Source organism: Porites lutea, chromosome 4 (genome assembly GCF_958299795.1).
Source record: "Porites lutea chromosome 4, jaPorLute2.1, whole genome shotgun sequence".
Taxonomy (NCBI): Eukaryota; Metazoa; Cnidaria; class Anthozoa; order Scleractinia; family Poritidae; genus Porites; species Porites lutea.
In genome coordinates this window covers 33,790,794-33,815,826 of record NC_133204.1, presented here as the reverse complement: position 1 = coordinate 33,815,826, position 25,033 = coordinate 33,790,794, and the positions used below count along the sequence as shown (strand labels likewise).

The following is a 25,033-nucleotide window of genomic DNA, read 5'->3' as shown; positions in this document are numbered from 1 at the left end:
ACTCCCCACCAGCGCGCGTTGGAATTGGCCAGTGAGCCTTCTTGGGGCCGGCCTAGCTTCCTATACGCCACTTACACATCTCCCATAATGCAGCTTATTTGCCACAAAAATGTTTTGTTTGTAATTTCTCTTAGGACGGCTGTAATACCCAGGAGAAATGGAGAACAAAGGTTATGAAAAAATTGGGAGGGGGGGGGGGGGGGGGGCAAATAAGGTGCATTATAGGTGATGTGCAAGTGGCATATAAAGTGTTTACAGTATCATTTTTTGCGTTTTCATAACTAAAACCCATAGTAACGGCGCCTCAATATTTTGCAAGCACGAGCTACAATCTCGAAGACAAGAAAATTTTTCTTAAAATTTGGCTTTACAGTGGATTAACTCTCCGGGCTGAATATTAAAATCAACAACAGCTTTGTTAGCTGATAGTTTCATCATGTTATCAGCAAAAATATTGACGACTTTATCTTTAATGTAAATACACCAAGCGTACAACAGCTTCCCCTGCCTGTTAATTACCAAGACTTGGGACAAACGGGCCAAAGGTAAGAAACATGACCACCCTACACTCACCTAACCACTCCATCTGGCCCGAAGTCCTTATCTGTGGCTGTCACCTGACAAAGCAAAGCTCCCACAGTCTCATCTTCGGGAATTTGAAGAGACAGTCCAGGCTGAGTAAACTGAGGCGTGAATTCGTTGACACTGTCGATCTTCAACTCATATGTAGCATTACCAGATAGTTCAGGTTTTCCATGGTCTGTTGCCACGATTAAAAGTGTAAAGGTCCAATTCGCGATTTGGGCGGACTCCAGGTCGAGGCTCTTTTGAGTTGTCAGTTTACCAGAGTTTGGATCTATAGTGAAAAAGGCGCCCGGGTTCCCTGAATAGATGGAGTAAGTCACCCGACCGTTTTCACCTGAGTCACGATCTGTCGCCTGGATTGTTGCAGCAACTTGACCTGCGTAAGAGAGGTGTTGAGAAAATAAAGTAAGAGCTATCCATCTACGGGTTAATTGTACAAGCATAAGGTACTGATTTATTTAACAGTTAATGAATGAGGCTGAGTATCTTATGAAGAATTATGGAGATCGAGGAGGGTGTTATCCGTCGAGGCCGTAGGCCGAGGCGGATAACACCTTCCGAGATCTCCATAATTCTTCATATGATACGAAAGCCGAATTCAATAACTGTTTTATTATTCATTCAAAATAATTCCTAGTTTAAAAACATAGCTAAAACATGCTTACCTCCATCGATCCATCGATCGACATCGATGTTCAGTTCATCTTCGATAGTCTATGTTTAGGTTTGTCCAGCTCCGCAAATATTCTCCAAATAGCAGATATCGACCTTCGAGTTGTCTTCTTGCTGTTCTTGCCATGTTTTTAGCTATTTTTTCGCCTAGTTCTTACTCTTGAAACGAGTGAAATGTCCGCCATTTTTTCAAGTTCACAACCAAAACAACTCAACCTCGTCCCCAGGTCTTCTCGGTTAACGGTGCCTTAACCTGCACGAACGCTGCATTTTTGACGTCATTTCCTCGTTAAAGTCAAATTTCTTCCAAATTTGGTCATCAGTAACTGGTTATGGTGAATTAATCGTGTGCTTTTAGCCAATCAGAATCGGGGAAATATTTTGAATGAATAATAATGATAGATAATGTCTTATTCATGTTAATGTCATCAAAAGTACAGTAGTAAAACAAATTGTGGTTTTTGCTTTACGGTATACTTTTTATAATCTTCATACCCTCCTTTCATTACATTTGTTCAAAAAGAGTAAGTACGAAATCAGTAGCATACTTTTCGATTATAAGTTTTTATGTGAACTGATAAGAAAACAAACCAACCAACCAACAGACAAAAAAATTAAACAAGTTGCATATAAGTGAGGCTTGGTAGACCTTACACATAATTTAAACTGTTGGATGAAAAGAGCAAAAAACTGCCAATCTTAACGTTACTTGGCAACAACATACTTTGATAAAATAGAAGTCATAAATGCTAGCGCTGTTGATTGCAATAAAGGAAATGAAAGTAGACTTGACCTATATGTTTCACGGTTTTCGGCTCCAAAATTTGCTATTTCCTCAACTATTTGCTCCGCTCAAGTGCCTTTCAAACCTTCGATTGCATATAACTTGCGTTTTATTTCTAAAACTGATGTCTTATAAATCTTCATTCATAATTCCTCACCGATGGAGAGTGTTTCGGCTACATCAACAGTAGTCATATTCTTCTCAAATTGAGGAGAGTTATCGTTGACGTCATCAACCTCCACAAACAGGGTGAACTCAGCATACCGCGCATGCTTGCCCGTATCGGAAGCCCGGATGATAAGTGTATAGTTGGGTGCAGTCTCATAGTCCAGCGGTGACATAAGCTTAACAAGGCCAGTAGTAGGATTTATTTGGAATTTTCTTTCATCATTACCAGAGAAAATGTAATAGTGAACTAATCCTGTAGAGTGAACAAGTAAAAAAACTGGGTTAATTTCCAGCGGTGTAATGAAATGTACCAATCAGTAATAAAGTTGTATCCCCTTTAATAAGCTTCAGTCTGCTTTTTTTCCCAGCTCTCGAAACTTAATACCTGTGATCTCCAGAGTTAAGACTAGAAAATGACCTTTAATTCTATGTTAAGAATCACTGCGAGGACAAATAGTATCAAGTAATGCGTGCGCGTGAACTAGCATCATTTTGGCGGGAAAACGTCATAGCCATCGACATTCTACCACGTGTTTAGTGAGAATGTCGCAGGGGCGGAAACAGGTTCTAAAATCTTAAAAGTTTTACTTTTTTAATTTTTTTCTTACTTCCGACGATCGAAGAGGGCTTAACCTCCTTCAATAAAAATAAGCGAGCTAACTTTTCTTTTCTTTCTTATGGATTGGAGAGTAACACCTTTCTGCTTTTGGAAGCCTCTTGTGGACTGACAAACAAGTAGGTTAGGAGAATTTTTAGGAAAGTAAGCCTTTTGGTTTATGCAGTAAGTGTACCATAGCTCTTACTCTCTGTCTTATTACATTTTCTTACTGCTAAAATGTTTTCATCTTGTTATAGGGATTTCACCTTGTCGTCCAAAATCTTTATCCGTAGCATTCACGTTAAACAAAACTAAACCGTTTCCAGTGGCTTGATTTTCCTTCACATTCACTTCGGAAAACGAACTGTGAGTAAACTCTGGTGAAAACTCGTTGACTGGCGAGATATTTACTGTAACAGTTGTTGAGTTACTCAGGGGAGGTACGCCCATATCAGTCACGTGAACACCTGAAAGACAGGACATTACTAAAGAATTAACACGAAAATACGGTAAAAAACTGAAAAAAATAATAAACAAAAAAAATAATAAAGAAATTTGGCCAGCTGCGCAAGTGAAGCTAAATTTTTAATAAATAATGGATAAATAATGTGAAAGTCACCTGCACGATCATGTTGTGCTTTTTGATTACCGGTAGCAACAAAAATATAGTCAGCAAAAGAATTGATAAAACAGCAAATAATAATTATAACTAGAAATAACCAAAGGTTACGGAGTGTGGGCGAAAAAGATCGAAGGTCAAAACGCTTTTGCTCCAGCGCTGTGCTGGAATAAAAGCGTTACTGTGCGTAAGTTTCACGTGACAGATGGTCAAAACATGCGTGATCAGATAAGGAGTGACAGAAGGTCCAAACGCGCGTGATCGAAGTGCGCTCTGTGCATTCCACACATCATTCTTAGTGGAAGTTCAAACGAATGCTGGCTACATACATGCGACGCAAGCGTAATAACAACCTAGAGATTAGGATTGCGTGCTCCTCTTGTCGCCTGCAATAATAAAAAGGATAATAAAAGTTTACCAAGACTATAGCGAAGCGACGGTGGAGATTGTCCTTCCAAGTCAAGGGATTTCTTCACAGCTATGTCACCTGTACTAGGTATTATATCAAAATATCCATCAGTGTTCCCGGATGTGATAGAAAACTTTAATTCGGAGTTCATGCCTGCATCACTGTCCAGCGCCCACACACGCAGAACGACGTCGCCAAGGTTAGCGGTTTCATTCACACTTGATGTAAATTCCTCTTTAGTAAACTGTGGTGCGTTGTCGTTTATGTCTTCAATTTTCACCAGAACGCGCCCCAGAGTGAAACGAATTTTCTCCTGGACAGCGCCATCAAAGGCTTTTACAACCAAATGGTAAGATGCAGTTGTTTCCCGGTCGAGTTTCTTTGCAGTGGTCATAGCGCCTGAAGTCCGATTCAAATTGAAACTGTTTCCAGTATTTCTTCCAATCAGAGCATAGTAAACATCTCCCTGGCTCCCTTTATCGCTGTCTGTCGCATGGATATTGATTACAAAGGAACCAATCGATACTGCCTCGGAAATGTTGACGATGTAATTGCCGCTCGAGTTAACAAAGACTGGGGAATAATCGTTGACGTAGTGAACCTAAAGAAGCGGAGAAATGTTTTGGAGGGTTGAAATCAGCATACGTTTACTTGATTTACATAGTTATCAGACAACCACTTAACAAGCAAACGGAAAACAAACCACAATAATAATTGATTAGTGAAAATAATTTTATCTTATTGATGATAATTAACAAGGGAAACCATTGTAGTTGCATTGTCAGGCTATAATAGAGAAACAGGAATTATTAAAAACAACTATAACCGTTAGTTATAGACATTGTTCTCAGAAATGCTACTATATTGCCAAAAAGAATTCAATTAAACACTTTCCCGCCAAGGGCGTAGCCAGCTTTTCGACTTGTTGTAGGCCTGGCTGACTTACTTTTCCACATATCATGAAAAATTATTGTTTATAATTCCGCTGATTACACGCATGACTAGTAAGCACTAACCTCACTAACACTTTAGCTCACCCCTACAATGCACAATTTATTACAAGTCTAGAGTGATCAAACCAAAAATTTGTAGGCCTGGGCCTACTGGTCTATGGGCTGACTACGCCAATACCCGCCTACCAAAGCGGTAGTTCTTTCCGGCTTGTTACTTGGTACGCGGTACATTTCTCTCAAAACTAGCGAATTGGAAAGAAAGAAACATCCAAAGCGCTTACAGCGGTTCATGTAAGAAACGCACTTTCTTACCTCAAAAGGATCTGAGAAGACACTGAGGCCGTAGCTTGATTCAAACTTCAGCACATAGCCGTGTCCATACAACGTTATGAGAAGATCGGTAAAAACAGCTTGTTCCTTGACGACTGAAACATTGAAAGTTCCATTTAAGAATGCCTTCCCTGACTTGGGATTAGAAAAAAGCGATACTGCAATCCACCAAGGGGTTTTCAAGGGTGTGGCACGCTTTCCAGTTCCCAGATCGCGAACTTCCACCACGGGTTGTGTGCCAAATATTACTGATTGATTCGCATTGGAAACTTGGGTTGCGATATCCAGGTAAAACTGGCGAGGGTTTACATCAAATGTGTTTGAGATCGCAACCATTCCTGAGTAGGTCTGGGAGTCAGGAGTGACCGTAACTTCAAACTTCATTTTATAGCCAGAGGCCACGTCATAAAAGCTGATGTTTGAAAACTCCGCATGTCCTGAGCGAGGGATCTGGAAATGAGTTAAGCCGATAATCACCTCGTTCCCAGCTCCCTGTTCCATGGTAGCCTGCACCTTCCAAGTTCGTCCGCGCCATCCCAGATTACCAACCAGAGTATTTGTAGCAATATCACGGATCTCAAGTATAGGTTGGAAGCCACAAGAAACTGTGTCATTACAATCACCTTATTGGATAGAATATAAAATGAATTAGCAAATAGCGTGGGCGAAAGAAATGGCAGTCTAGAAGAACAGCTTCTCACGATTTCTGACAGCAAGTTGATTAAGGATAAGATATAATTAAACAGTAAGCGTTTAATTCTATAATCACTTGGAAGGTCACAATTATCTGAAATTGAGAAGTATGTCTTATGTTTGATTCCATACATGCAACAGGGAATTCAAGTGTCTATCAATAAGGGATAGAAGTTGTTGTCTAAGACGGGCTGTTGAATTTTATTCAAACATTCAAAACCGTAATGCAAACGTACTCCTAAAAGGCACAGAATATGCAAACACTCGGTGGTCTTTAGTCGCCATAATATCACTAAAATATAACTCGCGGGTATAAAATATATCTTATTCTCTTGACCGCTATAGAGAAGAAAATTATAGAATTATAATAAAGCTACAATTTACGAGTGGAAAAATCAGCCTTGTTTAAGCTACTGGCTTTGAAAATTCAAATGTTACTTCAAGCCTTATATTGTATCTTACTTGCCCTGAACATGCGTCAAATTGCCTAGCAGCCACCCTGTAAATTATCGAATGATTGGCAAAATACTAAGAACCTACCCACCTACCCCATCCCCTAGGTCAACATTTTGCCCTAAGTGAGAAGTAAGTGTTAATGCTGACTTAAGGGAGGGGTAGGTGGGCAGTTTTCCAGAAACGTATAATGACCGTCTTCATCCTTACCCGGCTGCTGCGAGATTACTAGTTCTAGGAGCCTCTCTTTTACATCAAATGGTTCAGTGTTAGTAGAGAACTGGTAACGAGAGGAAGGAACAGTGAACGCCTCCAGGTCCAGTACGTAGCTTTTCCCTTCATGATTAATGGAGAGATCAGTGAAAGATGCAACACCGGCCGAAAACTCGACAGAAGCTGCCCCACTGAGATTGCCTGCCAATGGAAAAATAAAGATTTATGTCTAACTCCAAGGGAACCGAATGGAAAAGCTTTCCAAGTCTTTTGCTATTACGTAGGGGCACTATAAAGAAAGACAGATTTAAAAAAAAACGCCCTTCTTTTACCATTGCACAGGATAATTCCCATCTTCGGCTGCGCATAACGGATCCTATGCTATAAATAAACTTTGTAAAGATGACAAGAAGTGTGTCAAAGTAACTGTGAGTTATGCAATAAAGTTGCACTGTTCCCACTCTTCTAGGTTACGTGAAATGGGCTAAAAAATTCTTATTTTATTTATCTGACCTTTAAGACTTTGTTGATCCCTTAAAGATGCTTTGCAAATCCATTTACGTCCTTTCCAGCCAGTATTCGTCACCAATTCTCCATTAGCAGCATCGCGGACTTCAACCAAAGGCTGCTGACCAAAGGGAACGGTTTCGTTGGCGTCCCGAGGATGACTGACCAGTGTGAAATACAAAATCCGCTCCTTGACTTCAAACGATTCTGAATGGGCAGTGAAGTTTGCCTCCACAGGGAAGGTCACCTTGTATTCTAGCACATAATCTGTATCGTTATGGCTGATGCTGAGATTTGTGAAATTTGCCCAGCCATCAGTAAAAGGCACTGTAGTATTTCCACCTAATAGGGCCTCTGGGTCTCCTGTGCCATTCATGATAGACGCCGTTACATACCTAACAAAATAAAAAAGATCGTTGTTGGCTCTGCTTTAGAATTAGTTTTCTATTTCAAAGTTATTTCCAGTTAGAATTTGACGCTCCTAGTCTTATCTTAAGCGATATTCAGATACATGAATCGAGTAAAATGTGAAGGACAGGTTTCTATGGTAACATTACGTGCCTAAAATAGGTAAACGAACTAAGCGGACCACTTAAGGAGAAAAGGTTATCCCAGTGTAGTACGCACACACAGGGCTTAAAGGCATTCAACAGTTGGTTTTGTCGCATAAATAAACATCTAAAATGACTAACAAATTAGGAAAAAGACTAAATGAATCAAAAAAGAAAGAAAGAAAGGAATAAGAGACTAGCTTCCATCCGCCTTAGAGAGGTATTTTTTAAATAATTATTCCTTTTGCATGGAACAAATTGAGAATGTCTACGTTAGAAACAACGGTGTCCCCTTCCATCAGACTACTCTTACAAAACATCAAAATGAATAGCACCATTTCTATTTGCGAATGAGGCTCTCTTAAGATGATGATGATGATGATGATGATGATGATGATGATGATGATGATGATGATGATGATGACGGCGACGACGATGATGGTGATGATGATGGTGATGATGATGGTGATGATGGTGGTGATGGTGATGGTAATTGGTGTTGGTGTTGTTGTTGTTGTTGGTGGTGGTGGTGTGGTGGTGATAATGAGGATGATGGCGACGATGATGATGGTGATGATGGTGGTGACGGTGATGGTGATGATGGTGGTGATGGTGATGGTGATGATGGTGGTGGTGGTGTTGGTAATTGGTGTTGGTATTGTTGTTGTTGGTGGTGATAATGATGATGATGATGATGATGATGGTGATGACGGTGGTGGTGGTGGTGGTGGTGGTGGTAATGATGACGACGTTGATTATTAGTATTGTCTAGGAATACGTACCATTGTCCTTGCTGGCCATGCCCCAGCAAGCTGACCGTACGGTTTAATTCATTTACCATCCTCAGCTTGGGTTGCACAAGGAACGGAACTGTTTCGTTGGCTCCAAAAGGCTGCTGCAACACAACGAGTCTGACTGGAATGAGGTAATCATGAACTGGACTGGACTTGTTGCCTTCTTTCATCGACTCTACTTGATCAAACCGCCAAGTACCATTCTTTGGGCCCGCTGAAATAGACACCAATCACAATTAACAGTTCAAGCACTCCTTCAATGCTACTGGCATGGCTATTCAGTTTACACGAAAAAAAGGACGTAGATTTAGAAAGCAAGGCAAAGCATCGACGTTTTAGGTCAGTATATCGAAGAGTCACTTACTATAGTTCGCGAAAAGAGCAACAGGTCAGTAAAGTGCGATCAGTGGAAGCAAAATTTTATTTCCTGCCACCTGTTTTTCGACAAGGTTTCTCAGAATTCTAACAGTTCTACGGGGAAGATGGTTTAAACAGAATAATTACCATCCTCGGGTGTAGCTCGTTTCCATCCCTTCGGGAGTTCCCGCGGGGGTTCGGGATCTGTCACTTCAACGGATAAGATATCAAGATTAACTAAGGATGCCATGCGACCTGTCTGTGCTGCTGCCACAGTTTTGGACGCCAAGGACTGGAGAGCGATATACTGATCCATTGGGGCCGGTGTTGTGGTTGGCATGGTAACTGGAGTAGCCGTGGTATAACTACACAAGTGACAAATTAAAGTGATCGCCAGGTCATCAAATGAACACTGCAAACTTAGAAATTCGGAGAGGGATGCACTATGGCTTTCTTTAGATTTCACAGTACATTTAATATTTTTAAATTCGTGTTCTCTATTTTTACAAGCACAAAACAACAACAACAACAAACTATTTATTAAAGTACCAAATGTAAGACGCAATAGGAAATTCAAACGTTGACAGTCGAATTGACGATAGACCAAAGATCACCTTGAGTTTCCAGGAACATACGTTTCCTCTGGTTTAAAAGGAATTTTCTTTTGCGGTGGATCACCGATTTCTAGCGTTACAGTCATCGTGTCATCGTCAGAATCTCTTCGCCTCCTTCGTGAATCTCCCGCAGCATTCACAATCTCCACCACCCTGATGAGAGACTCGTCAATGCCAAGAAGCGCGGCGAGATTTTGGATTAAATTTTTTTCAAAGAAGTCGTTGAAATGTACAGGTTTGCTGCCTAGAAAGTAAAAAACAGAAAATTTCAGTTAAAACAGCAGCGATGAAGAAAGAAAATGCATCAATTAGACAATAAGTGTGCTTTGTCCTCTTTTGCCCAGCCGCACAGTCAGATAGAAATAGGTATAAGGTAATCAATAAATAATTGGATTGTCATGAAACAGTTGTTAAACACACAGAACTGGTTTGAATATGAGGCGACAGCAATCCACAAATTATTGGCTAGTAATATAACATGTACATGCAACTCACAAATAATTGGTTTAATAATGAGCGGATTGTAATCCACAAAATATTGGATTGTAATGACGTAGTTGTGACACAGGTCGATCAGGGTCTTGGCGTGTTTGTCCTCACCGTCGCTGGGATAAGGTTTTCATTTCCGGTTTTTGTTTCATCTGATTTGGTATTATCAATAAACGGCCACTTAAAGGGGCTGTGTCACGGCAGTCCAGTTCGTTTTGTTTAATTTTGCCAATTACTCGCCCTCAATCGGTATGGAACTTAAAGTAAGCAAGGAAATTACATGTAAATTACAAAATCAGAGATCTGTGACAAACAAATATGTCTCCTGAGCATTATTTTTGAAGTTGCAAGCAGCAGGGACCAACTCTGAAAAGCTGTTAGGCTGAACAGTTTTCAAAAACCCTGATTTCAATTCGTTTCAATCTTCTTCAGTTTTGCCCATCCGTTGCATCTGTTATTTTTGTTATGTTATTTTAACCTTCCTTTAAAGTTTTAAGCGGTTATTTTTATGTTTCTCTTAATTTAACGGGCATTTTGTAACATCCTAATTTGGTTGAATTTCGTGACACAGCTCCTTTAACGAAGTGGCCAAATTACGGCAAATAATGGTGTCCGTCTAGTTCTCCCAGCAAACCGAGCTCACCCCTAGCAATGCACATTGTTCAGTACAAATCTTCATTGGCAAGCAAGCAGGGGGCATAAAAATCTTTCAGTTGACAGCATGTTGTGGGTCTTAGCGCTACAGTACACCGGATCAGACGAATTGTAGACGTCAATTTTAGGACTACTTCTGGCATCAAACGAGCTATGCTGAGATGAGCGACTTTTGAGTGTGTCCAGTATTTAGTCCGCGGAATTACGGCTTCGTTAACGTTAGAGATGTTTAATTTGACAATGGTAATGTCCTATTTTTATTTCCTTAGAATTATGTTCTAATAGAGCGCTTTTCAATTGAGTGTCGAAAACCAAAACCAAAGTAATCACAACGGCCAATCAGAGTAAAGGAAATTATCAGAGGGAGCCAATGGCAACTCGAAGTAAACGCGTGTAACCGGCCTGTAGCGCGGGAAAACGCGAGTGACCAAGGAGCGATTGGTTTTAGTTTACATCTGATTGGCTGAGAGGGTGGCGCGAGTTTTCTAGACCAATCAAACAGCACAGTAAAGCAAAACCAATTCAATCCTGGATTACTTTCAACACTCAATTGAAAATTGCTCTAAAAGGCGTTGTTTTACTTTAATAACATCACTCGCTTAATACGGACACCGCGTTAATACGGACACTTTCTATGGCCCCCTGGGTATCCGTATTAACAGGGTTTGACTGTACAGTCGAGCTCCCCTCTCACCTAGTTTGACTTGTATAACAGGAGCTGTCCTTATGTCCACTGCGATATTTCCTTTAACTACAACGTAGAGCAGCTGACTTTCACGCTCATAATAGTTAGCTCCGCTGATGCTACTGAGCGACGGCTCAAACTGGTCATCAGGGAGACTGGGATCCTTCTTTTTGTAGCTAAAGTTTTGTGCGTCGAGCTTTGCGTTAGTTGGATACATGTACACGCCTGCGCGATACACGTCTAAGCGCCGGGGTGTGGAGTACCAGATGGCCACACGAACAGCTTGAGTTTCGTTTGCGTTAAGTAAGGTCAGGCGAAGATTCTGTGGATTGGTGCCTAGAAAAACAACAACAATGAAAAGTTTTAAGGAGCTGTGTTGTCAAAATTCAGAAAACGGTAACTGCCACCAAATTGAATGAAAACGTAAAGATAACTGTTTAAAACATCAAAACAAGATAGATATAACGTAGCCAAAACAAACGAAGACAAAGCAAGGATGGGCGAACTTAAAGAGAATAAAACGGGTTGCAATTAATGGTTTTACAAACGTTAATGTATTCCATCGCAAGTTAATGAGATTCCACTGTAAACAAAGGAGTAACTGGTCCCTGCTGAACTACTGAACTCTAGGGCAACCTGCTAGCGCAAACAAGAACTCCATTTGAGAATCGGAAGTGGTCACAGTTGTACCAGTTGAATTTGATTCAGATCGCTAACAAGTGCAAGAGCACTAATTATTTGCTTACCTGTAAAATAAAGGGTGTAATTATTTTGTGCTGCCACTATTGAGTAGAATGTCGATAATCTTTCCATGCAAGAATAACCGAAGCAACATCCATGATCCATGGGACCGTTAAGCAGATCTGTGTAGCCATTGGCTGAAAGGGCCACTGGAGAGAGCCTGCGAAGTTCTGTATCAGCGTCTAAACTCTCTATAACAAGCATCTGGTAGTCTAAGAAGAAAAAAATCGTGGGTTATTCTTGTACAGATTTCATGAGAATAACGTTTAGTGTATGTGTTTTGCTACTTTTTCAATGATGAAAACAGAGGAACATGGTGGTCCTCTTTCGAAGATATACATGTGTCAATTTGAGCATATTCGAATTCCCTGCTTCCAGTAATTTTAAATTCTTACCTAGGGTGGAGCATTTGTATGCATTCCAGTCAATAATCCAGGAGCAAAAGCTCTGCGCACGCGTGCCTCGAACTATACCATGATGTGGCGCAACAACAGAGGCATTGAGACGTGAGCCGTCTGATGCCGTCAGTAGCGGTCGCGGTATGCGGTAATCTCCTACAGGACAAAAAAAGACAATTGCTCAATCTCTGGCCAACAAACTCAAGCGTACCATCTCAGAATCACGATAATAAGTCAAAACAGTGTACCTTTTTAGTGTTTGACAGCTTATATACTTGTACAAGTCCGTACCATATTTACCCGAAAGAGCTCTAGATTGTGTATCAAATTTGCCTAGCGCCTTGTCGGTGCGGTGCTAATTTGGGGGCGGCCATGCCTTCTTTAAAACGTCCCATTAGCACATTATATACTAACAGGTAATACTTTTTTTATCTTTCTGTATTCTGTTAAAAAACGATGACAATACCATTTAGAGAGCGTAATAAAAGATATTGATTACTGCGTACGATATGCCCTTGAGGTGCATAAGATAAATGGCATAGAGCATCTCTCAAACTAGGCACTGATAAACGTGTAGGGTTTTCGTACTTACAATCAAATTTTCCTACCTAATCCCCTACGGCGGTCTCCATTCCACTCATACTCAGCCCTGGGAATCACACTTCCGCCTGCGACGCCAGTTAGACTTCCGTCTAGATCCTTGATTAGAACATGCTTAGCTCCATCACAGTCCATATCAACGCAATCTGAGGGGTTTATCCACCCAATATTTGATGGCGGTATGTGAAAAAGCTTATCACTGTCAACATTGTACATAGAAATGCCCTGCGCCAATACTGGATGAAACGCATCAGGGGAGCCTGGATTAGTGCTGAAAACAACACTCTCCTCACCGCACCTTGTTCCAAAATGAGCGAATCCAACATTGCTCAGTCTTACAACCCCTCGTATCGCGGGGGCAGAGGTGAGTAAATGCCAGGGTTTCTCAGGTGCCAAACCGGGCGTGGAGGCGAACGATGAAAGCATAAAACCTATATTGCCACCTCCTTTGTAACGGGGTGGACGCACTTTTTTTGTGATACCTGAATTACGCGGCTCAATCCTAAAACTGCGGCAATCCACACTGGGGCTAGTGCCAACTATCAACACTCGGTCAAGACGAACAAATTTGTCAGCGGTATGGTGAGAAAGGGCAGGTGGGTTCCAGATGTTTATAAGAAAACCTGAGAATTTAAAAGGAAAAAACTGAGACATAATACTTTTAACATGATCAGCGAGGGCACATGAAATAAAATTTTGTCTTACCGTAAATCCTCTTTTAAGACACCCCATCTCAAATAAGTCCCACCCCCCCTTCCCCTAACAATTCTTAACTATTAAAGGATAAACTGTATAAATCAATCATGACTGTAAAACTTTGTGTGGACTGATTCAAGATGGTTTATTTACCAACTGGAAGTTCGGATTTGATTCTGATCCTCGGCTGCATGATCTCGAACCTTCTTGTACTTGAGATTTTCCACTTTGTATTCTTGAACTGATACCATCGTCTCTGCTAAATCAAATAAGCCCCATCCCCGCCCCCCGTCTCAAATGGGCTTGCATGAAATAAATAAGGCCCTCGGGGGGCTTAATAGAGGATTTACGGTAATTGGAATTAACTTAGCCCCTTTATCCTCTCTTGCTTATTTGTTTTCTCTGAAACATCTAAAACACATGGCAAAAGGCGATGCCAACAATTTATCATTTGTAGTTTGCCGACTAAACAGCGGGTACAACTGGAATGCGTTGAGCTGTGAAGTTAAGAAAATCTTGAAGACCGATAAACTCTTTCCTTCTAAACGTTTCTGAAAGGGCAGACATCAGAGGGTGAGAGCGTACTGTAACCACTGTTGATCGCTCACTCAGTCATTGCGTTTTTATAACAGTAATCAATTCTTTATAAAGGCAAATAAATATTTTAGTTTTGTCTTTATTTTCAGCGGAAACTGAGGATAGGAATAGTATTGATACGTGACAAAGCATAATTATCACTAAAAGTATGAATCTCGTTACCTATATAACTATCAGCTACAACTGTATCTTGAACAATCACTCTAGACTTAGGGAAGCCAAATACACCATAGTCCCAGTTCTTCCAAATCACAAAATTTGCAATCTTTAGACAGCCTGGAAGCCCGTCGTGATAGCCAATATGTACCCCGTGTAGGGTGGTGTGTGCGGTATTTGCACTCCAGCGTCCTTCGGGGTTTTCTTGGTAGCAGTTTTCTCCTCGGATGTCGAACCCAACTCTCTCGCTTCCAGCTGCCGCGTTATGCCTTAAAGTAACTTCAGAAGTCTTGCTGATGTCAAAGGAAGCGTGCCAAAGCTGGTTTTCATCTTCGTGTCTCCCCTTGAAGGTAGCTATTAAAAATCAATTTTATATCACATCAGAATTGTTAATAGGTTTGTTTACGTTTTGTTTTGTAGGCTTGTTTTATTAGGTACTTAACAAAGTTTTTTTTAATGCAATGAAAGCTATATACATAGTGGCCATTTGCACATTTTTTTCTCTGTTTTGTCCTAAGAGAAACTGAAGACAATACAGTAGAACCCCGATAACTCGAATTCTGAAAGGAAACGAAAAACAATTCGAGTGATCCCAGTTCCAGTTATCGGGATTCTTCTGTACTAACGCAAAATTGTTTAGGACAAACAAGGTGTATTATGGGATTATGTATTATGTATTATGGCCCTTATGTAAGTTTACGTCAGGCGAGCAAATTTTACCATCAAGTCTCGTTTTGAAATTGTAAAGGAATTAACAAGGCAGCAGAGTGGAAAAGAATACCTACCCACCCACCAAAAGTACAAATGTGAACGTCACCAGCGGCGAAGAGCGAGGAGAAACGGACGCTTTCGCAGGCTAAAGCGAAGTTTGGTGGTGAAATTTTTTCCTCTGACGTAATCACGCATAAGGGCCATTCCATGGTCAACTCTTAATCATCTGAACGCGCTTTGTACCGTCAAAGTTAGAGGCGAGCAGATGCGGGTGTTACTTAGTTTTTGTAACACCCGAGGAGATACCTTAGTCAAAGCTTAAAGTCTGCAAATTTTATGGAAATCATGATCCACTATCTCAACAACCATAAGGGTAGTGATTTGCTTTCTTCATGAATTATTAATGAAAAAGTACATCTTAATTAATATCAAAGATTCAATACCTGGAGAAACGCTCAAGACAGCTAAATTATGCAAGACTTTATTGTTTCTTCCCCAGACTATCACAGCCGAGCCTACTGTGTGGTGAATGACGTTATCAAGGATGGTTAAATCATCTGTTCCAAACACCCCAATGGCGGTGTTAAATCCATCACGGAAAGAATTGCCTCGAATATAAGAAGTCTTTAGACTGCCAGCATCCAGTACAGCTACAGAATATCTGTAGCAAGATTTAAAAGACATGATTTTAGACCCCGTTGATGTATTCTTTCAGCAAAATCAACAACAATAATTGCAACAGGTAACTTCAAAGACTACGTCACTTAAAATTTTAAAAAACGTTAAAATTACTTTGATTCTTTCTTAGCCAATGAAAGGGAAAAGAAATTTACTAATTTTTTAAAGTTTATTTTAGAAAATATGCAAATTAAATTAAACCGCTTTCCTGTCAAATCTGTCTCCAATATATATAACACAGTAGCTAATGGGCGGTTTTGAGTCGTTTTGGCTATTGAAACGTTCCTTTTTTTTTAAACAGTACTTTCCGTTTTCTCCTCCCCCCTCGCCCACCTTATTCGATTCTCACCTAGGATCATGTGGATCAGACCATCCTTCCTGTCCACAATGACGAAACTCTACATTCTCCACGCGAATTCGACGACTTAAAGCACTGCTGCCTTCAAACGAGCCAAACAGCACCCGGCAGCCGAATGAATGCTTATCTAGAGCTTGTGTAGTATCATCTGCGCCCTCTATCACGATATTTCTGGTCAGCAGACCAACTTCGGCAGCTAATGTGTAGTTCCAGTCTCCTGTGGTGTATGAATCGGCCAAGTGTCTGTGCTGCAGAGTTTGATTGAGCCGAAGAGTCTTTCCATCGAGTTCAACATTTACTGAATCAGACGGGTGAAAAAGAAGAGATTGAATTTTTTTTGTCAGTGATGGTAAAAGTCAATTTGGTTGAGCCGACTACTCAACACACCAATAATAAGGTCCTGATAAAATCTGTCAGGCACGGTTCAGACGCCGCATCACTCAAGAGCTCCGATCGATCCACCTTGCTTAACATGAACTTTTAGGTTCATCTTAGAGCGACAACTGATTCAATCCGGTCACATACACCGGACCAGACAATACTGCACGGACCACACTGAACAGACAACCAGACATATGTCCATTGTAATTATAAGGAGAGTCTAAATCAAACTAGGTTGTGCATTCGGTGCATTAGGCTCGGCGGACGATTAGCTTACCTTATTAATCCTCTGCTTCTGCAGTGTCGGATAATGCCTCTTGCGCCGCAAATACCGATCTAAAACTGCTGAACCAAATTACTTCTGTCCTACTTAATTATACAGTTAGGTTTGTCCCCTGAGTGTCACACCGTGTTTGAAACGGACAAAAGACGCTTTCCCAAACCATGAGCGTAAAAAGGGGGCAATGAGCAATTTAACCTCACCTATGTTTAAAGATTTCAACGTGGCAAACTGCTAAACGAAACTTACTTTAGTGTACCTAATTCATTGGTGGCTCGAGGTTCGAGATGGACATAAGACAATAGGGAGCTTAGACAAAGGCGTTTTGGAGCGACGCACGTCAGCCGGAAGTAAGGCCTTGAGGCTAACAAATTTGTATTGCTGAGTTCCTTTTCTCTTATAAAGGCGATTTACCCGAGAGTCTCAACCATGCAAACCACTCCCCAATGATGCAACAAGTCCACTTCTGGTTGACGTCCGTCGCTCAAAAATGCTGCTGCTTAAGTTCCCTAATATTCAAATCATGACCGTAAAACGAAAAAAGACAACAACCACAAAAAATTTTTCAACCTTACCTATTTTAAGGATTTCGGTGTGGTAAGGCTCAAAGGAAGTTGGCGCAATGACAATTTCGTCACCGCGCTTCCAGTCCACCATCTCTTCCAAATGAATGACGTCACTTCCGGAGTGAGCAGTTTTGCTCAATCGGCTCCAGTACACCGACCTGTTAAAACCGTGAATCTCCATGTTGCCAAAAACAGCTGGTTGAGACAATAGATAAGTTGAGAATGAGGGTAAGTTTAAACGCTGCGTTTGATAATAATGCAATGAAACTTTAGATATGCAGTTTACTTAGACGATAAAACTATAGTGTGTGAGTGAAGTAAAAATGAATTATTTAATCCTGGACCATGAAAAGGACCTTTGCCTCCCATAGTGAGTAATGGAGTCTGCTAAGGTGGTTCTACCTACTGAGTCTCTGACGAAACACTGTGGTGTGACCAATCAAATAAAACCTCTTTGGTAGTACTATCACCCAGTAATTCCTTTTTCTCAACATTTTATCGAACGAAATTTCATCCTTTGTCTACTTTTTACTTTGTTTTCTTCTGAGAGTGAAAGGGGTAAGAAAGCAGCAAGCCAATAAACATGTGCGACTGTTGTATCCTAACAAACTTACAGTAAAGAAAAAAAACGCACTTCAATAAACATTTTAGTGCCTGCATCATACCGAGGCACCAAATGCCCTCGAAATTCATCACCAAAAGCATTTTTCGAACGATAAAGGGGCTGCAGCAACAGCCGGGTCAAGTTTGTTTTGTGGTGGTATCGGGTCTCCTGTGGAAGTTAAAGATCTACGTTCTCAGTTACGGACTCACTTAGAACACTAAATATGGTCCCGAGGGCAACAGATAATTTTTGTCTCCCGAGAATCTCAATGTTCCCGAGGCAAAGCAGAGGACAACAGGGCACTGTGACCCTCTGACGTCATAGATTTTGTAATGATGTCCGCTCAGAAATTTTGGCGGGAAACAGTTTCATTGTTAGATGCCATGTGACCTCGACGTAACCAATGAGAGCGCGCGCTGTTTGGAAACAAAAAAAACACTTCCAGCTATATAAAAATACGGCGTATTGACTAAGCCTTCCCTGAACGGGGGCATGCGGCCATAAAAAGCTTAGCGCATGAAGTAGTGCAACTAATCACATCGCCATGGATACGTTGACATTGATAAATTAGCAGCGAGGCAATCCGTTTTATGTAGACAAACTGAGAATTGGGTTGGACACTGTGTTAAATACACCATATCCTTCATACACTTTTATTACTGACCCAGAGCTTTAGAACCGACGTTTGGACCATCTTGGATAGGAATGTCCGGGGTATCGTGATTTCCGTTCAAGCTGATTAATACACTGCCTTTCATTGGTGTGTCTTCCCAGCCAATGATTAAGTTGCCTCCGTTACCAACCACGATGTACGTGGCATTGAGGACAAAGTCCATGTGGGGTTCTAATTCCAGTGTGCCATATATAAAGAGCTTTCTCATTGAGGGAAGTTCAGTGTCTGCCACCATCCACAAGTCTAAAATATCAACGAAAGAATACGTCAATCAATTTTTATCAGTCAAGGAAGCAAGAAGAAAGGCAAGCTGGGGAAATGGATCGATGAATCAATTAATCAATCAGTCATTTAATCAACCAAATCCGGTTTGCCAAGATTACAATGCCTTTAATAGGCCATTTCCGAAATCCGAAAATTCTCACTTTCAAAACGAGGCCGAGTGCAAAAACGTTCTTGTGAAAATGATATTTATTTGAATGAGAATAAAAATCATTTTCCTATCAATGGCTTCGCACTTAGCCTCACTTTAAAACAGAGGCTTGGGGTTGACCCAGAAATGGCTTATTGCTTACTCTGTTTAATGATGACGTCATCTCCGTCTTTCGGTAGTTGTTTGTTGTGTCCACCATATCCGGGATCTGCCCAATACCAATCCTCTTCCACTGACCATCGCAGGTACTCTAATGGGCGTTTCTCAGGGGGTGGGGGTGGAATAGGTTTGATACAGTCCTTAAAATAGCAGCGTTCCACCTACAAAAAACCGTCGTAGTGAGGAGGTTGCCAACCAGAAGAAAACAATGTCCACAGAAATCTTGTCCGTGAAAAGGATTACAAACACAGTGGAACCTCCATATAACGAAGGGCCAAGGGATTGGCAAAATGCCTTCCCTCTAGGGAAGTTTCGATATATCGAGGTTCTTTTTCATATATTTCACCATTACTGGGGTAAAGAAAATCGTACGTTATACCCAGGACGTCGTTATATAGAGGTTCCTTAAAACGAGGTTTCACTGTATGTACTACAGCAAAATCATTTTTGCATTTTTGCTTGCAAGAATACTCGTTAGGCGAACGGAAATCCTAAACTAGTACACGTTATGATCAAGGTAGTATGAGCCAATGCAACTCGAAAAAGGCAAAAAACATACTAGACTTACTTTCAACTTAACCTGTCTGTTCACAAGGCCCGCCTCTCCCCTCCCTGATACAATGTATGTCAATTTCTTGGTTACGTTATTATAGTACCAATCACCATTTGACGCATTCCCTTCAAATGGTATTCCGCTGGTCATGTTAACAAACTTGCCGGTTGTAGAAATCATATCTGGAGTCTGTTTCATAGGATGTGTTATCCACAGAAAGTCCTGGTCTCCAAATTCGTAGAATACAGCGCTGAAAACGTAAATGCAATGAAACCGTCACTAGAGAGATTAAGCTTCACGTATACGGCAAACGTCAAACGTCAGATTCAAGTTGAGAATTTCTCAAAATAGAAAATGAGCAGATAAAACAGCTCAAAACAATTCTTATGGATAAAAAATTGCAAGAAACTTCTAATTTATGAGTAGAAAAATTGAACAGTAAACGACAAGTAAAGGGGAAACATGGTCACGTGGTACAAATTCGCGTTTGCCGTTTGACGTACACTGTTTACAAGGAGACAACATGTACATGTCAAAATTTTAAAGACAATAATTCTTACGATTTAAGTTGACCGCACACTTCGGTTGTAAGCAAGACGGGAAAAACACAGATGATGAACTCAGTCATGCAGGGAATCTCCAATTTTATTCCGAGACTGCAGACACTAATCACAATACTGCCCTTTTTTGCCCTCAGAGAGCCGTTTCTTGAAAGTCCCAGTAATTACAGGGTCTAACAAGCTCTTTAACTCAAGATCGATTTCTTTGCAGTGGCTACAAGTCCCATTATTCTCTCTTGATGTAAGTTACAAATTTATTAACCGGAAAATCACTTTCAGCCCTGGCTAAATCTATATATTAGTTTTGTACGCGTGTAATCATTTCAAAGTTAAACGAAAATCGTTCTATCCTTATCTTACGATCATTAATACATCTACGCAAACGCACCTGTAAGATATATTGGTGAGCTGAGGAGCGTTGTCATAACTGAAGTTGTAGTTTTGTCCCAAAATCACCGTTGCCATCCAGCCCCTATTGTGAGTCACTCTCATAAATCTCCAGGGAATCCGGCTAGTGCCAGCTTCATTAGTAAGAAGAGCAGAGCAGCCATCTAAAGACTTGGGGCTGATTCCATTCCAAGCGAGCCGACGGAAACGCATGGTCGAGTTACACACGCTACCAAGAACCTTGCCCACACTAGCAGATTTGGACTGGAAACAATGTTTTGAAGGAAGATTAGGGTTTGATGGAAGAATGCTTCCTCCTCCACGAAGACCTGCGGTTATGGACAAAAGTGGTTGTCGCTGAATCAGTAAGTTGTTGGTTTTTGCCTCATTTATGCATTGTTTTTGCCTCATTCAGCTTGTAGAGAAAAGAAATGTATAATATAGGAAAGACTAGCACATAAAACTGATCGAATTCAAAATTTTAAGCGGATGCCTGGTTAGATCGGCTTTTAGAGGGCTTTTTGCAAAGCCGAAAGACTGAAACCATTGAGTGTTGACGTAAGGCCATTTGTTCTCCTTTATCCCCCGGAGAAAAAAAAACACCACTAATAGAAAATAGTAACAGCGTAAAGATATGGTCTAACTTTTCTCAGCAGAGGAGGAGTCTCTGGGCTACTCGATAACTGGCTTAATCCTGTTGCGGCTACTCTGTTTAAAGATATATATACCTGGATTTTTGAAAACCGGGTTAGCAAAAATATCAACTCATTCTACTACTTGGGAATTTAAAACAACAACTCTCATTCAAAGGCCGATTAAAAGCCTTTATCTGACGCCGGGCAGTAACTTAATGGTCCCTACAAGCATTCCAACGAGTCCAAATTTAAAATGACGCAAATTTTTGAACATTTATTCAGTAAACTGACTTCGCGAAGTTTCAAACCGGTGACATTTCAGTGTAGAAACTTTTAAGTTGAGTGAACTGCAGCGAAAGAGTACCTGGTTTAGGTTTACAAAAACAACTTAAATAGTAAGCAAAACAGTACTTTTTTCGCGGTCCCATAAACAACAGGATTCTGCATGAAATAGACAACAAACTGAATGAAACATAGTGCGCAAATTATCACTTTCTTATCTGCAAAAACCGGCCTATGGTTCAATGCCATTAGAGCCCGCTGAAACTAGACCTACAGTAGATTTTCCGAGAGACAATCAGCTGAGCTAAACACCGACGAAACAATACTAATGGCTGGCACAGAATATTTTGGCGAAACCGCAGTTCAACCACGCGATCACATACCTGTCAACACCATGCGGAAATCACACAATCACACACTTTCGCGGCACTGGTAAGGCTATCCACAACCACGCATAATCTTCTCACGTTTAACATAAGCGAAATATCATCTAACAACTGGGAAAATTCAGCCTATTGCCACATAAACACTTCTGGACTTTTCTCTTTCTCTTATTCAAGTTCCCGGATGTAAAGTCACACCGTCGGCGGATCACCTTAGCCTTGTTTTCACACCAGAAAAAAAAGTCTTGGCCCGGGTCAAAGTTCACCTGCAATTTTGCTCTCACCTAATTCATTTGACTCCTAAGAGCCTGTTCCCGAGGCCAAAGACTCGGTGGTCACCTTAGAAAAGCGAACAATATCGTACCTTTCTGTCTCAGCCCGGATCAGGGTGATTGATCCGTTTAGCCAAATGAAATGAGAATACAATACGATATTGGACGATGCAGACTCTGCGAATAGTAATAACCGGGGGGGGGGGGGGAAAGACGAGGTCTGGGACCGAGAAACGATGTTCTCACAACTTGCAAAGCGGTCACCCTGCGTGGTGGTCAACGGACAATTGAAGTGTCTTTCCCACAGTAAATACTTTTAGACATTTTAGAAGAAGCGAACCGGCAGAGGAAATCAGAAATGCTTAAAAAATTGAAAAAAATAATATCATGCATCTTTGCTTTTCTTGCATATCGGATTTGTCTTTTCGGTACTGAAATTGCGGGGGAAACTAAAACGCAACCGTGTTAGATCTTAACCAAAAACAACGCGCGCGATCGATTTACAGGTTACATCGTTTTTGCCGGGCAAGGATAACTTGATGCTGATAAAAATTACTGAGAAAGTGTCAAATTTATCGAAAGCAAGTATATTCAGAGAGCTTTATAAATATGAACTTACAGCTCTACATATCATAACTGAATAAACATTCACACTTCATAACATTTCACTTCGTTTATTACGATCAGTCAACACCTTGAACCCAAAGTTAATATTCAAAACGATCCTAACAGACAAATCACAACTACTACTGAAAGCTCTGTAGCTTGAAGCGACTTTAACTTTCCTAAGGTTTGCAGCAAAACACCGCTCGATTTGCTCAACTCTTCGGGCGGTTCTTATCAGCTATACGGAGTTATATGTTGCATATTCCAAACTCTGCAGAGGGAAATTGTTTGACAGAAAAGGAAAACCACACACTATGTCTGAAAAGCGACATAAAATCAATAAATTTACGAATTACCCAAACATAATAGTGAGAAACTGTCCCGCCTTAGACCGCCATGATTTTGTTTGTTCTCAAGACCGTTGATCTATGGTTTTTGACGTAATGCGCATGATCAGTACACAAATCCGCTGGCAAAAGCCTTGCTGATCGCTTTGCAAGTTGTGAGAACATAGTTTGGATTTTATTTAAGAGAATGTATAGGAAGTAGCTTCCCCCCCCCCCCCCCGGTAATAACTTTGTCCCATCTCACAGCTTTACATGATGCTCTCCGGGAAACTTTTCCAATACACTTTGACCAATATATAAGACTAAACTGCTAAACGGCACCGAAACCAGCTTCAGGCGCGCGCTGATTTCAAATAACAGTCACTTGCCTTAAAGAAAGAATTGTGGGTAGGGAAAAGATAGGGGTGGGGGGGGGGGGAGAGAAAGATAGTAATTCTGTCTACAACCACTTCTACACAAATCCCTAACCACAAAATAAGCACACAAAAAAAACGACATAAGCAAACAACACAGTAAACAAGCTTTGAGACAGGGGAAGTTGAGAAAAATTACAAAATGTTCGCTAACCCGGTTTTCATAACTCCAGGTAGATATATAAGTAAATATATAAAGCAACGAAGTAGTTATCACTGAGCTCAGCACATGTATCCTTACCTGTCAAGGTGCCATCCAGATCCTCGAACACAGCTTCGTGCTCCCATTCGAAGGCTGCCTTATTTGGTGAGTTCAAAAGCTTCGTTTTCTCAAACCTTGTGGTGAAACCCCCTTCTCGCGACACACAAAATGAGCATGCGCGAAGAGCGGCGCATGATGGCGCATCAAAGTTTACGAAAGTAGTTCCAGATACCGTAAGGCGCGAAGACTGTGGTGCAACAAGTCCACCTTGAGTACATGCAGAGGGACTTCCACTTACAGCACTATGTCCCATGATAAGGGAGTCTTTCACTAAAGGTCCGTTTTCACCCCAAGGAGCATTGACTTGAGTGAACTCAATCCCAGCTTCTTTGTTGTCTATGACAGTGAAATTTATTGTCTGAATAGCTCCACCGTTAGTTAGCTCGAAGCCTTTCAGATTGTTGTAAGCCAGCAATGTGTAGAATTTAGCGGGTTCTGATACTTTAGAATTACAGGCACCTCCTTTCATTGGAAAGTAGTCTTGGAAGATCCAAACACCATACCTAATATGGTCAGTGAAGTAAACATCATTAGCTAGTTGTTTCTCTAGCGCAAATACATAATCGTGCATGTGGTTTAACTGATACTAAAGAACTAGTCAAAATTTTCACTCTCAGCTAAGAGTTGAGAGAGAGTGCTGAGACAACTGACTTATGAGATCCAAAAACTTAATTGACAGCTAAAATTTCACCGGATAGCCGAAAAATGGCCCAAAATCTAACTAATGACACTGAGAATCGAGCACAACCATACAAACCCTCAGTCTTGTAAACTGCTAATCATTCATTGCTGCCTGGAAATGACAGTATGATTTCTTCTTACCTTCCAAAAGAATGTGCTGTATTGTTCTGAAATTCTCCTAAAGGTGCGTTCTTAGGACATACGGACGTTGTGAATGAAGGACCCCCAGGATGGTTAGGCAAGTTGTACCAGTATCCATGGTGACTGCCACCAGCAGCGGCATTATGACGGACTGAAAATGTGAGCAAACAAATTAACAAATAAAGAAGGGGAAAAAAACTCAGAAGCAAATAACCTGTCACCATCATTTATTCAAGGCCAAAGAACGGTTAAGACTCACGGTAGATTATTACTAGTTTCCTTCATTTAGTGTGACATTTCTTTTATCATTCATTACTAAGAATACATTTCGTTTGTTTTCCACTTTTTTAAT

The 25,033-nt window shown here is 40.9% G+C and overlaps 1 protein-coding gene across 1 annotated transcript in view; it reads right to left on the bottom strand.

The window, feature by feature from the left end:
- LOC140933364 (fibrocystin-L-like) overlaps positions 1-25,033 on the bottom strand; it is a 63,426-nt gene that overhangs the window by 10,872 nt on the left and 27,521 nt on the right. Inside the window, exons 24-47 of the mRNA XM_073382906.1 lie at positions 24,682-24,832; positions 23,839-24,362; positions 20,661-20,988; positions 19,728-19,962; positions 19,143-19,320; positions 18,559-18,810; positions 17,300-17,485; positions 16,055-16,361; positions 15,471-15,688; positions 14,323-14,670; positions 12,876-13,490; positions 12,265-12,423; positions 11,875-12,081; positions 11,138-11,464; positions 9,301-9,544; positions 8,834-9,051; positions 8,318-8,543; positions 6,991-7,379; positions 6,475-6,678; positions 5,101-5,741; positions 3,845-4,436; positions 3,074-3,274; positions 2,199-2,462; positions 574-961 (exon numbers count right to left, since the gene is read on the bottom strand). Of these exons, the coding sequence (XP_073239007.1) occupies positions 574-961; positions 2,199-2,462; positions 3,074-3,274; positions 3,845-4,436; positions 5,101-5,741; positions 6,475-6,678; positions 6,991-7,379; positions 8,318-8,543; positions 8,834-9,051; positions 9,301-9,544; positions 11,138-11,464; positions 11,875-12,081; positions 12,265-12,423; positions 12,876-13,490; positions 14,323-14,670; positions 15,471-15,688; positions 16,055-16,361; positions 17,300-17,485; positions 18,559-18,810; positions 19,143-19,320; positions 19,728-19,962; positions 20,661-20,988; positions 23,839-24,362; positions 24,682-24,832 (7,402 nt within the window). The remainder of the gene's footprint in view (positions 1-573; positions 962-2,198; positions 2,463-3,073; positions 3,275-3,844; positions 4,437-5,100; positions 5,742-6,474; positions 6,679-6,990; positions 7,380-8,317; positions 8,544-8,833; positions 9,052-9,300; positions 9,545-11,137; positions 11,465-11,874; positions 12,082-12,264; positions 12,424-12,875; positions 13,491-14,322; positions 14,671-15,470; positions 15,689-16,054; positions 16,362-17,299; positions 17,486-18,558; positions 18,811-19,142; positions 19,321-19,727; positions 19,963-20,660; positions 20,989-23,838; positions 24,363-24,681; positions 24,833-25,033) is intronic.